The sequence below is a fragment of the Hyperoodon ampullatus genome (genome assembly GCF_949752795.1).
Source record: "Hyperoodon ampullatus genome assembly, chromosome: 11".
In the NCBI taxonomy this organism is placed as follows: domain Eukaryota; kingdom Metazoa; phylum Chordata; class Mammalia; order Artiodactyla; family Ziphiidae; genus Hyperoodon; species Hyperoodon ampullatus.
Window position 1 is genome coordinate 60,368,780 of NC_136924.1, and position 13,623 is coordinate 60,382,402.

Here is a 13,623-nt window from a genome sequence, read left to right on the forward strand (position 1 = left end):
ACATCAGTGCACCAGCTGTTAGAGAAGAAAGGCAGGTGGAGCCAAGGGAGCTAGAAATGACGAGGCCTATAGAGACAAGGAAAGATAACAAATGTAGGGGGACTTCTCTGGTGGCGCAGTGGTTAAGAATCCGCCTGCCAATTCAGGGCACATGGGTTCGTGCCCTGTTCTGGAAAGATTCCATATGCTGCAAAGCAACTAAGCCTGTGCGCCACAACTACGGAGCCTGTGCTCTAGAGCCCATGCTCCTCAACAAGAGAAGCCACCGCAATGAGAAGCCTGTGCACCGCAACAAAGAGTAGCCCCACTCGCCGCTACTAGAGAAAGCCCGCGTGCAGCAACAAAGACCCAGTGCAACCAAAAATAAAAACAAACAAATAAATAAATAAATCTATTAAAAAAAACCCAAAACAAAACAAATGTAGGGTCCTCCCCATAAAACGGAGGGGGGAGCAGACAAGGCCCTAATGCTCTGAGTATTCTGATTAAGGTCCTCAAATGCTTCACTTTTGTCAGCACCGAAAGTGCTGTTCCCAGTCTCAGGGAAAGCTTTAAGTTAAGACTTCTACCCAGGAGGCTCCGAGACTAAGAATTAAGTCATCCTATCCTCTAAATCGGGTCTGAAACTGTAGAAACAGTATGTTTGAGTCTAGATAACCTAGTAGAAAGAAAGGCGGGTTAGCAAAGGGCATCAACTCTGAGAATTTCACCCTGAGAAAGCTCTGCAGCCTTGTGAGAAGGTGGGAGAATGAGCTTCCCTCTGCCTTAAAATTGCTGGGGGAATTCCCTGGCTGTCCAGTGGTTAGGACTCAGCGCTTTCATTGCGAAGGGCCCAGGTTCAATCCCTGGTCGGGGAACTAATTCCACAAGCTGCGCAGCACAGCCAAAAATAAAAAAATTGCTGGACCCGGTCCCCCTCCACCTTCCACCCACAGTTAGAGCTCTTCTGTACCACAAGAACTGAGAAAACCCAGCTCTGACTGTACGGTGATCCCACTGAGGATCTGATATATCCCAGGAGCCCTGAGGCTTCTGAGGCCCTGGGGATGTGTAAAGAAATTTCCCTCACTCTCCTCCCCAAAGTTACTCTTAAATTTTGGTGATCTTAGTAGAAGCCAGTACCTAACAGAATGGGTGAGGAAAAGAAGTAAATAGGAACTAGTTAAATTCCTTGTCCCTCTCCACAGAAGAACCATCTTCCTTTTCTGAAGCACACCCCCTTTTATTAAGATCCCTAAACCCTCATCAGATAATCAAGTAGGCACAGATCCTGGATGTTTCAGAACCTGACACTAGTCTCTCTCACACACACACACACACACACACACACACACACACACACACACACACTACATTCACTATGCGTCCCCTTGTCACATTCAGCCACACTCTCAGCACACAGCAGTTTCCTCTAAAAACACCTTTCCTTGTTCCATACGTACCTCTAGCCCAACTCCACCCCTGTTCCCCCACAGGAAATAAGAAATGGGCCAAGTCAAAAGGACCAATCTCCATGCACTTATGTAACTGGGCTACTTCTCTAGGCTGCTTCCCCTACCCAGTGCTAATCTCCTTTCTGACTGCTCAGCCCAGCAACAGTGAGCCAGTAAAATACAGAATGGCCAGGAAAACTGAAGGGATACCTGCCTTCGCTGCCCTTTCTCATGGGACTTGCAGACCCTAAGACCTGGGCTCCAGTGAGGCAGGTGCAGTGTGTGAGATCTGTGACTCTCCTCCAAGATAGATCTAGCTTAAAAAAAAAAAAAAAAAAAAGATACATCTAGCTTTTCCACACAGACCACTGGTGTATACACACATACATACACACACACACACACACACACACACACACACACACAGAGCAGACCAATTCTAATATTCAATATTTGTAAAACTGGCCCCAGCAGAGTACTCAAACCTCTGCTTTCAACACATCGTTTTACCTGAAAGGCAAAAAGAACAGAGGTGGTAACTGCTGTTACCTGGCTACCTAAATAAAAGCTGGAGGGGAAAGGAGATAGGGAAGGAGCATCCTTGCAGATGTGAGAAGGGAAGAGGTTATGTAAGAGACCTAAGACTTCAGGTTCTAATCCCCTGCAGTTCTGACAGAACCAGAGAGCAACAAGCAAAGTAGAGGAAGAAATGGGTCAGATGACTATTATAAAGCTCCCAGGCAAGCTGGGTTTACATGAGGCAAGCTGGCAGTCTTGGGCCTATTCACTAGAACTGGAATAAAAGAGTTCTAAACAGGAGTTCCAGCCCTCACTGGTGGAAACATACTATTAAAAAATCAGCCAGAAAAAAAAAAAAATCAGCCAGGGACAGAAAACTTACAGTTCACTCTCTTTTCATGCAGTTATCTAGAAGCTACTCACCTAGTCTGTGTGGCCTCATCTTCCTCTCCTAGACCACTTATAATCTGATTATCTGTCTTACATTTACTTCACACTTACCCATCCAACCCACCACTTCTTAGATCCATGCCTTAGGTGCCTCCTCTGGCTATCTAGTCCCCCAACCCAGGAACAGAAACATACACATTCCAAGACATAGAGCCCCCTCACGCTCTCTAAACCTTGCTTCCTCCTTCTGGAAGGTCCACCTCCCTTAACTCCGAAAGTTCTAACCCTACCTGACCTTCAAGATCCAGCTCAAATGCCACTCCTCCACGAAGCTCTCCCTGATAGCCTACAGCAGGACAGGATCTGACCGCACATATCACTCTAAAAGGACTTCCTCCTCCAGCACTGAACTACTTCTTTACGTTATAATAACCTAGAATACATCTTTTCTCCTCTACTAAATGTTGTTTTATGCATTTCTGAATGCACTGAATTTCTTTCATAAGATAGACATTCAGTAGAAACTGTTAAATGCAACTTGGTGTAATAGAAAGAACAGTACAAGGGTCAGAAGGTGGGGTCAGAGTCCTGGCTTCACTGCCTACCTGCCCATTTATTCCTCATCAACTCAGTCTTAGCTTCCTTATCTGAGAAATAAGCTAAAGGATACTGTGGCAGCCACGGAAGTGCCTGCTCAGATTTCTCAAGAAAGAACTTTCCATTCAGCTGCAAAGAATGCAGTTAGCTGACAGCACCTCCAGGACCCACCTCAGCCCTACTCTTCCTGGGCAGTCCCCCAGCTAACGACTAAGCACAGGGCTCACTACAGCCATAGTGAGCATGGGCTCACTATCGTTACCACCATGAAATTCTTTCCTCCTACAAAGAGGGAAAAGGAGAAACCACAAGTGCTTTTTCAGGAGAATGGGAGAGAACAGATATATAGAAGCTTTTAATTTCTCTTTGTTCCAATCGGAGTACTTTACTCTCCTTCCTGAGTTTTCGACTTTGAAAATAATTCTCCCCATGTCACTTCTTTGACCCAGAACAAAGGCAAAACAGGAAAACCAGCCATTCTGGCTTGCCAAAGAACCAAGAGAAAAAAGAAATTCTTTTTTTTTTCTGAAAAAATGTTTATCTTAGAATTAACAAAACATGCAAGTAAAAGCATTAACATTATACCTTCAATGTCCCAACTACCTAAACAGTCATTCTCAAGCCAGGCTGTACTTTAAAACCACCTTAGGATATCTGCTTAGGCCCTGTCCAAATATTCAGAAACTCCAGGGGCTGGGGAGAAGGGGCACAGGCACAGTATTTAGGAAACGCTCGCCAAATGATCCTATAATTGGGAACTGCTTTAACATATACAAGACTATTATGCTGAAGGAAAATCAAGATGCAAAGGCGGGGAAAAAAAAAAGATGCAAAGGTGGTCTACAACTTTATTCAACAATCAGCGTTAGTTCTCATCATTTTTTAAATTGATGACCTTCTAGATAGGGTTTTTTTGAGTTTTTTGTTTTGTTCTGTTTGCTTTGTTTTAAAATACTGACTGGGGTAATATAGTTGTTCCCAAACTTCTGGATTTCATGGATGGGTCTTTAATTTTTTTTCAATTTAGGGAGACTAACCTAAGGTGGCAGATTCTAAATTTTGTAACTTAAGGACAATTAAAAAAAAATACAGACACACAAACCTCGTATATTGCTGGTAGGACTGTAAAATGGTGCAGCTGCTGTAGAAGTTGGTTTGGCAGTTCCTCAATACATTAAACAGTTTCCATAGGACCTAGCAATTCCACTCCTAGGTACATATCTGAGAGAAATGAAATGTACGTCCACACAAAAACCTGCACACCAATGTTCACAGCAGCATTATTTATAATAGCCAAAATGTGGAAAACCCCAATGTCCATCAATTGATGAATGGATAAACAAAAAGTGGTATATCTACACAATGGAATATTATTTGACAATAAAAAGGAATGAAGTACTGATACACGCTACAATATAGATGAAATTTGAAAACATTGCATTCCATAAAAGAAGCCAGACACAAAAGGTCACATATTGTAAGATTCCACTTATATGAAATACCCAGAATAGGCAACTCCATAGAGACAGAAAGTAGATTAGTGGTTGCCAGGGACTGGGAAGAGGAGGCAATGGGGAGTGACTGCTAGTAGGGACCTATGTGGTTTCTTTTGGGGGTGATAAAAATGTTCTAACATTGGATAGCAGTAACAGTTGCACATCTCTGTGAATTGTACATTTTAAAAGGGTGAATTTTATGGTATGTGATTATATCTCAATACAGCTGTTATAAAAAACACCCACACAATTACTATACATTGTTTTCAGTATTTAAACACCAAAAAAAAACCCCCCAAAAACCTAATAAGGACAAAAATCCCAGAATAAAGTACAGTCCTTTAATTTTATGAAAAAACTCATTATGTTGTATTTTCACATTTTATCATGGACAGATGAGAACTCTGTCAAACACCTTAGACAAAGCAGATCTGGACATTTAAAAGGGATGTTAGTTACTTTTCTCACTCAACTAAGTACTAAGCAGTTGAGATGAAGCAATAATCATCTCAAATGCAGGCCTCAAAATGAAAGAAGCAAGGGAAAATAAAGGATAAAATATTAAATACGCTTGTAATTCAAAATAGAAAATTAACACATTTCTTGAAAACAAAATAAAACCAAGCAAAAAACTGTCCCAAACCAACCCTGCTCTAAGAACCAGCTTTGAGATTCACTAGTATGAACAGAATGATGCTTGGCATTTGAATTCCAGTTCTGTCCGTCCAGTACTAAGTTGGTGATCTTGAGCATGTGGCTTAACCTAAACCTCAGTTTCCTTATCGGTACACCGATAAGGAAAATAAGTAGGGGGTGGTTCAAATGAGATCATGGAAATCAGTGTCATTTGTGGACCAACGGACCATTGCTGGTCCACAAACTGTTAGCAGTCTGCATCAAGATATGGACAAAAACAAAGCACAAGCATTTAGAACATCTTATAGCAATTTGATGCAGTTGATGTTTGTTGAATCTAATAGTAAAAATGCCTATATTCTGTATGTCTTTTTTTCATGTTATTTCTCTAGTAATTTAATTTTTCTAATAATACTATTCTAGTTCTACTATTTTAGAAAAGTACTTTATATTTCAAGTGATATATCACAATAAAGCTAGAAAAAAAAGAAAGAAAGAGAAGTACTGGTCTGCAACAGCCTGTGGGGGAAAAAAACGCTGGTCATTCACAAAAGTTTGAGAAGCTCTGATATCAAACACTTATACTGAGCGTTGAGCACAAAGAATTCTCAAAATATTAATTTCCTCTCCATCTATTGGACTCTATAGTCAGTCACTAAGTGCTTACGAAGATCCTCCTAGGCAAAAGATATTGCTGTGCAGGTGCAGTGGCTGCAGTGCTAAAGAAATTTAAGGAATTTAGTTGCAGAAATAAAACCCACCTAATATAGAAGAAACAATGTAAAAGAAAGTCAGTACTAGCTCTAAGTGATATTTTTTTTAAAAATTCTGAAAAACTAGGGCTCTTTTCAGGTTAAAGTGGCCAAGGAGGTTTTGTCAGAGAAAGTGTGATTAGAACTGGGCCTCTGAAGGCTGCATAGAATTCAGGCAGCTGAGAGGAGGAGGGGAACTTAAGCAGAGAATTTGCCAGAGTAAAACCAGAGAGGGAGCCACTATGAATAGAGGAGTCTTAACAGGAAAAAAATGGAAAAGAGGGTTGGAACCGGCTTTATGGGAAAACTTGGTCTTTGTCTATCAATTCAAGGATTTAGAACGTAAGCCTGGGACTAACTGAAGATTTCTGAGCTGAAAAACAAAATGATCAAACTGGGGTCGCACAAGCAGGAGCACATATCCTACTGGTGTATCACTACACATCACTCTCTGTAAGGTCTCAATCTTTTTTCCTTTTACTGCATTCACTCTGCAAAAGATCCCAACCTCAGATCAATGCAACCATTTGCTTTCTAGACTCCTGGATTCAAATCTAGACTCAGATTTGTTAGAGGAAACCAAACAACCCTGCAAAATGATACACAACAAATGTGGTCTCCAACCTGAACAGGTCCTCAGCCTGGCCCAGCAAATCCTTAGTGTTCCTGGTCCTCTCCCTCTTCTTCCCAAGGAACAGCTGTTTCTAACTTCCACCGTTACCCTCAAGCCCCTTTACTCCACTGCTTCCCACACTTCTCAGCTGGTGTCTCAGGTCCCTCCCTCTCAGAACAACTGAGATCATCAGAAATGAACTGTCTCAATTCTCTCCACCCAAGCCTAAAAACATACATATTTCAAATGAATCTAAGCCCTCCATTTGTGAATGATCAATTACTTCTCGTCCCTCAGTTGCTTCTTCCTCATTCCTCATTTGTTTCCAATTTCTCTTTATACTGGCTCCATTCCCATATGTTATGAGTTGCTCAAAGCTCCGCCATCTTAGGGGGTGGGAAAACCCCCCAAAACAAAAGAAAACAAACACCTTTCCTTGACCTCATATTGGCTGCTCCTCCACTCCTCCTTAAGTGATGGATGCTCCTCAGGCTTGCATCTTTTTCTTCTTTTGGTGGCCCTGCCACACAGCTTGGGGGATGTCAGTTCCCCAACCAGGGCTTGAACCCGGGCCACAGCAGGTATCACAAGTGTTCAACACATGCTTTCTAAGCTGAAGTAGACAAGTTTTGAAGTTGAGGGAGGAGAGGATGGGGCTGGAGATTTGGAGGCATCAGGATGTAAGGTGGTGTGTCAAGTTGTGAAAGTAGATAAACTTACTCAAGAGAGTTCTGAGCGAGAGGAGTAAGGAAGCCAGGGCAGACTTCTTTGTCACCCTGTAACTGCAGAGGACTCATTTACATGTGTTCTTCCTTCCAGTTCCTTAAGGGCAGGAACTCTGTTCTATTCATCTCTGTCCACCTGGTACTGAGCACACGGCACAGTACATGTTAGGAGCTCAGTAATCTTTTACTCAGTTGTATAAGTGCCACTGATAATAGAGGGAGGTAAAATACTTCAGGGACACAGAGGAAGAAGTGACTACTTTGGCCCAGGAGGGCTGGAAATAGAGGTTTTCAGCGGGACAACTGAGCTCCTGAAAGAGAAGTTCATCTGGCAGAGAAGTGGCAAGAACTTCAAGTCGAGGGAACAGCAGGTACCAAAGCATGAAAGAGCACAATGCAGACACACCCTTTCCATAGGTTTGGGAGTTAAGTGCATGAGATAGAAAAAAATGATAGGGAGCTTTAGAAAATCAGCTGAGAGGGTCAGAGTCAGACTGCCAAAGGCCATGGACATCCACCTAAGGATATAAACTTGACCGTCGGCGGCCAAAGAGGAGTTTTAAATTTAATCTGAAATGACCAGATTGACTTTTTATAACAGTAATTATGTAGTGGCAGCACGAAGGGCCAAGAATTGAGAGACTCAAGGGAAGGAGCTTAATTAACGTAAGATGGTCCGGCTAACAAACCCAAGCAGAGGCTGTATCCTCCTTAAGCCTTCTACCCGAGGGAAAGGAGGGAAGGGAATGAGAAATCCATTTTATAAAAACTCAAGATTTAAGTCAAGCGACCAGTGAATCCCAGCTCCTGCTGACCACCAAGCTGGACACCTATTTTTTTCGGGTCTGAACTGGATGGAAAGTTCCGAAGTGGAAATGCCCGGGAAGTTTCTGTCTTACTTTAAGGGTTCCAAGCCCCTTCCCATCACAGCCGCACCGCTGCGCGAGGACCTATCTGTGCAGAATGGCGTCGGGAAAACGAGGGGACGTCCCAGGAGAGTTGGAAACGCTGCGGCTCCCACACATGACGCGGGGTGGGGACGCGTGCGCACCTAAAGCGCGCGCCCCGCCCCCTGTCTTTAAACCGGGTGGCGGGAAAGGATACAGGGTACTCCGCGCCTCCCAGAAGAGCCCCCGCGGCTTCGAAGGGACGCAGTCCGCTTAGAGCCCCCTCGCCCAGACACTCACCCGCTCCCCGCCGGTCCTCAGGGTCCCCGCGGAGCCAGCAGCTGCCGCTATGTTTCCCGCCACCCGGCTGGGCTGGACCAGACCCCGCCTACGTGGGGAGCGGGGTGGGGAGAGCGGGGCTGATCCATATGACCCCGAGCGGGCGGGGGAGTTGGTGATGAATTAAGAAAAAGGGAAGCGAGTACAAGTATTCTTTTATCTGAGTCGATCCCTTATATAGAGCCCCAAATCACAGCACAATGGATTTCCTGCTGACTTAAGATCATTGGGATCTAAGTCCGATTAGAGGTGAATTTACAAACATTCTTCCCCTGCACCTAGTCAAGTGGATTATTCCAAAGTCTTAACAAGGTTAGTTAGAAAAGTTAGGCTTTATTTGTGAGGAAATGGAGAGCTCAGCTACGTTGAAGAGTGGTCTTTTGCGGGGCTGGGGTGTCTGTCTTACTATAGGTATAGGTTTAAAGCTTGCGAAGTACGCAGGAGGCTCCTAAAAGGAAGAGGTCAACATAAATATTCATCGTCAGGTCAGGTTCTCTTCTGGCTTCTGTTGAGATGAGTGTATTTTCCCAACAACAAAAGAAAATAGGGATCAAACAAATAATATCTTGTGAATAATTAAAATTTGAATGGAAGGAATCAATTTCTGGGACATGTAAAGGGTTAGATTTGTTGAAGGTGAAAGGACAGGTGAGAGAAAAATGAAAAGACACACACAAAAATGGAAAATAAAGAAGACTATAGAACTAGTGATAAAAGCAGAAAGATGCCAGTTGAAGAGTGTTTTGGGCTGCTCTAAAGTAAAACTGAGGGTCAAATCCTCTCCCTCCTATGTCCCCCACCCCTACCTCTGCATTTGCTCCAGGCATCAGGTTTCCTGTTTTGGCCTTAGGGAGCTCTTCTGGGCTTAAGTACCACCTGCTTGGAGGCCACATTGCGGGTGTGTCAGGCAGAACAGTTAAGCTACTTAATTCTTCTAGATTCTAGGCTCACCCACCTTTTGCTTAGGTTGGGAGCTCAGTGGCCCAGGACCTCCAAAGAGATCCATCATGCCAGAATGCACGCAAAACCCAGCCAGTGGATGTAGATAGGTTGATGTGGATTTATAGAACAGTTCACACCCCAGTGTTCACTTTTCTCAGAGCTACTTCCCCACTCAAGTCCCTGGGGCAAGCATTTCTGAGATAAGTAGGTTACAATCTCGGGTTAACTTCTCCAAAACTTTTTGGCATCCTGATCTGGGGCTGATGCCTCCATTTCGTCCACCACGCCCAGCTGCTTCTACCAACTCTTGGAATGCCTCGTCTCCTCCACTTCTCTCCATCTGCCTCCTCTGAGGAGTAACTAACTGCTTCCCTGCTCCCTCAGAAACCTAGAGCCATACACTTGACTGGCAGCAGGGTAAAGGCCAGAAACTTAAGGTCTTGGTTCCCTGTACTTACCACACTGGGTTGGGAGAGGAAGGTATAGGGTGACACCTCTTTTCCCTTCCCTACCTCTCATGCCATGCCCCAAAACTCAGACACAGTCACATTCACTCACAGTCATACACACAATCATGCACACACAGCGGCGAAGAGAGGTGGGATGGGGAGGAAGGGAAGTTTGCACCAAACAGCTCATGAATGCAACTTGAAAGATTTCACACGGCAAAAGGCAAAAAAATAAAACACACACATAAATTTAAAAATAAAGAAGTACATGCCCCTCCCCACAGTCTCTTTCTTTATCCAGGGGCTGGCTCAGCCCCTCCATGTAAACCCAGAAGCTTCCTATTCCCTCTATTCAGCTGGAGCTTTTACAGGGCCTGGGTCTTCAGTTCAACAGGTTCGCCTGTGCCCTCTGGTTGTCCATTGGAGTCACTGGGCCTGGCACCCTTGAGAATAGACAGTCTCTCAGAAACACTCTTGAGCCGGGGGAAGAGGAGAAAGTCATAAAGGAGACTGCCCAGGCCTGCTCCAATGATTGGGCCCACCCAGTACACCTGCAGGAAGAGGAAAGGAATAATCAGGTTTGGGGAGGGGACCAAGAGCAAGGCTGCTCTTTTTCCAACCCCATTGTTGTAAAACAGACATCCTGCACTTGGCACATACAGCTGGGCACTATTTAAGCAGAAATCAGTGTTTGTTTCTTTGTTTATTTTAAAACTTTAGACTCCTGCACTGCCTGCACCACAGAACTTACCATTTCTTTTCCGACTCATTAAATTATACCTTTATCCCACACCTTCTTAGCACATGTATATTCTATTTTTTGCTATCAGTTTGTACTAGTTTCCATATTGCTTTGAAAATTTCTTTTTAATTGTGGTAAAGTACACATAACATGAAATTTACCATCGTAACCATTTCTAACTGTACAGTTCAGTAGTGTTAATTATATACATGTTGTGCAGCCCATCTCCAGAACTTTTTCATCTTGCAAAACTGAAATTCTATACCTATTAAACAACTCTCCATTTCCCCCTCTCCCCAGCCCCTGTTACCTACCATTTTGCCTTGTTTCAATAAATTTGACTACTCTAAATACCTTGTATAGGTAGAATTATATAATATGTGTCTTTTTCTTTTTTTTTTTGGCTGCTTCTGGGTCTTTTGCTGCCTGTGGGCTTTCTCTAGTTGCAGAACTTGTGGGACCTCTCTAGTTGCGGCGAGCGGGGGCTATTCTTCATTGCGGTACGTGGGCTTCTCATTGTGGTGGCTCCTCTTGTTGCGGAGTACGGGCTCTAGGCGCACAGGCTTCAGTAGTCGTGGCTCGCAGGCTCTAGAGTGCAGGCTCAGCAGTTGTGGCGTACGGGCTTAGTTGCTCCGCGGCATGTGGGATCTTCCCGGACCAGGGCTCGAACCTGTGTTCCCTGCATTGGCAGGCAGATTCTTAACTACTGCGCCGCCAGGGAAGTCCCCAATATGTGTCTTTTTCTGATTGGATTATTTCACTGAGCATAATGTCCTGAAGATTCCTCCATGTTGTATATAGCATGTATAGAATTTGCTTCCTTTTGAAGGCTGAATACTATTTTATTGTATGTATATACTACATTTTGTTTATCCATTCATCTGTGAGGGACACTTGGATTGTTTCCACATTTTGGCTCCCGTAAATAATGCTGCCATGAAAATGGGTGTACAACTCTGAAAAGTTTTTTGAATTATTTTCATACGTTTAGCTGGTATATGGTCAAACAACACAAAAATAGCTAATTTTTTATTGAGGACTTATTCCATATCAGATTCTGTGCTAAATATTTCACACGTATAATTTTCACATTTATTTCTCATAACATCCCATTTTGTAGTTAAGGAAACTGAGATGCAGAATGATTGAGTTATTTGTCATGGTCACACATGAGGCTAGTAAAGTGCTAGAACTGGGATGAAGCCCAGGCCCATTTGTGTTCATACATATCCTGGTCTCTGAGGGTAGAAGCTTCTGTCTTCCTGATCAGTATTCTGTCCTCATAGCTCCTAGTTTGGAATCCAGTGAATACTTAGTAAAAATCCCTAACTAACTAGTGAAGGAACAATATGAGCGAGAGCCTATATTTCTAGCAAAATAATGAATCCTGCTCACACAGGCATGCAAACTCTGTGCAGTCCCCTTAGCTGAGTGTTGGTAGAGCAGTCAACACATCCAGATGGAAAGCAGGAACCAAACCTGGGAACCTGCAGTCCACACCCATGCAGGAGGGCCCCAGGATCTTGCCCTTCTCCTCTCACTCACCCAGTGGTTGGTGAAGTTTCTGGTAAGAATGGCAGGAGCAAAGGAGCGGGCAGGGTTCATGCCTGCACCAGTATAATACATCTGCAAAAGACACAGTTGTAGCTGAGACACTTCCCGCCCACTCCACCCCGGCTTCTCTCCCACCACCCACCTGCCCACCAAGGGTTGGCACCTTGCCTCCAGCCAGCAGCAAGTAGGGGAGAACAACCTGCATGGAAGTCCCACAGTGGGGTGAAGTCACTAATGCCCCATCTGGGGACAGACTATGGATCCCCCGGCAAAACCCACATCTACCCATGATGCATGCCTTTCCACCTTGGGGTCAAGAAGGATAGATAAAGCCATCACAAGGATGGACTTCCCTGGCAGTCCAGTGGTTAAGACTCCACGCTCCCAACGCAGGGGCATGGGTTTGATCCTTGGTGTGGGCAGGAAGAATACTTAAAAGTCGACAAAGGCTTGGGGGACCAGGAATCCTTAAACAAGAAGTTGCTCCCCTCTCCTGCTTACCCCAAAGAGGTGCCCCAGGGTGAGGGAGAAGCCAACGGCCAGGGCCACGGAGCCCAGGCGGCCATTCCGCCTCTCGTCGTATGTGGCAAAGATGCAGAGCACGAACTGGAGCGTCAGGAAGATCTCCACTATGGTGGCCTGGCCCACACTCACCCCAGGGTGCAACTGGGCAAAGGAAGAAGAAGGGGGGCAGTGCATTAGGGCTGCCACAGCCTTACCTACTCAAGGCTTCCCCGGCAGGAACCCCCTTACGGCATCCAATACAACCTCTTTCATAGTAATTGTATTTGCTCCTTAATTTCTCCTAATAATACTCCTTCATAGTAGAAATAAATGCACCCATTAATATGGTTGAGGAAACTGAGGCCCCATAAGGTAAAACAAGTTTCTTCAAGAACCTGCAGGAGTTGGAAGAAAAGCTGGGACCTGAACTCAGGTCCAGGGCTCTATGACTTCCTTATCCCTCCACAGCACCTGTGATCCTCCCCACCCTGAACACACACACACACACACACACACACACACACACACACACTGTCCCGGACCCCTGGGGAACTGATCTACCTGCACTTCAGGAAAGAAGTCAGGGCACCAGTTTCCCCCAGCCCCACTCAGCCAACCATTACCGTGTTAAGTGCTAGGTTTCCTCGGACGGCAGTCGGGGTAACACTGTACAGCACGGCGGCCCCAGCCACGGCTCCCAGGAGTTGGGCTGCCATGTAGCATAAGGCACGGAGCAGGGACATCTGGGAGCCCACAAGGAAGGCGAAGGTGACTGCAGGATTGACATGGGCTCCACTGATGTGGCCCACAGCCTGCACCAGTGTAGCCAGGGCCAGGCCAAAGGCCAAAGCCACCTGCAAGATATGCAGTGGTCCAGGGGCCCAACGCAGTGAGGCCCCTAGCCCGAAGAAGACATAGAAGAGGGTGGCAAAGAACTCAGCAGATATGGCCCTCCAGAAGGAGGCTGACCGCAGTTCCCACATGGCAGGGGGGATAGGCACAATGCCTGGGTCCCTGATACCCCCCTGGCCTGATCTGGATGGAC

The 13,623-nt window shown here is 45.1% G+C and overlaps 1 protein-coding gene across 1 annotated transcript; it reads right to left on the reverse strand.

Annotated features, from left to right (window-relative positions):
* Positions 1-10,143: 10,143 nt before the first annotated feature.
* Positions 10,144-13,561, reverse strand: MIP (major intrinsic protein of lens fiber; the record flags this gene model as incomplete). Its single annotated transcript, XM_079715868.1, has 4 exons — positions 10,144-10,329; positions 12,066-12,146; positions 12,576-12,740; positions 13,202-13,561. 4 exons carry the CDS (start codon positions 13,559-13,561, stop codon positions 10,144-10,146), a joined length of 792 nt encoding a protein of 263 aa, XP_079571994.1.
* Between the last annotated feature and the right edge of the window lie 62 nt (positions 13,562-13,623).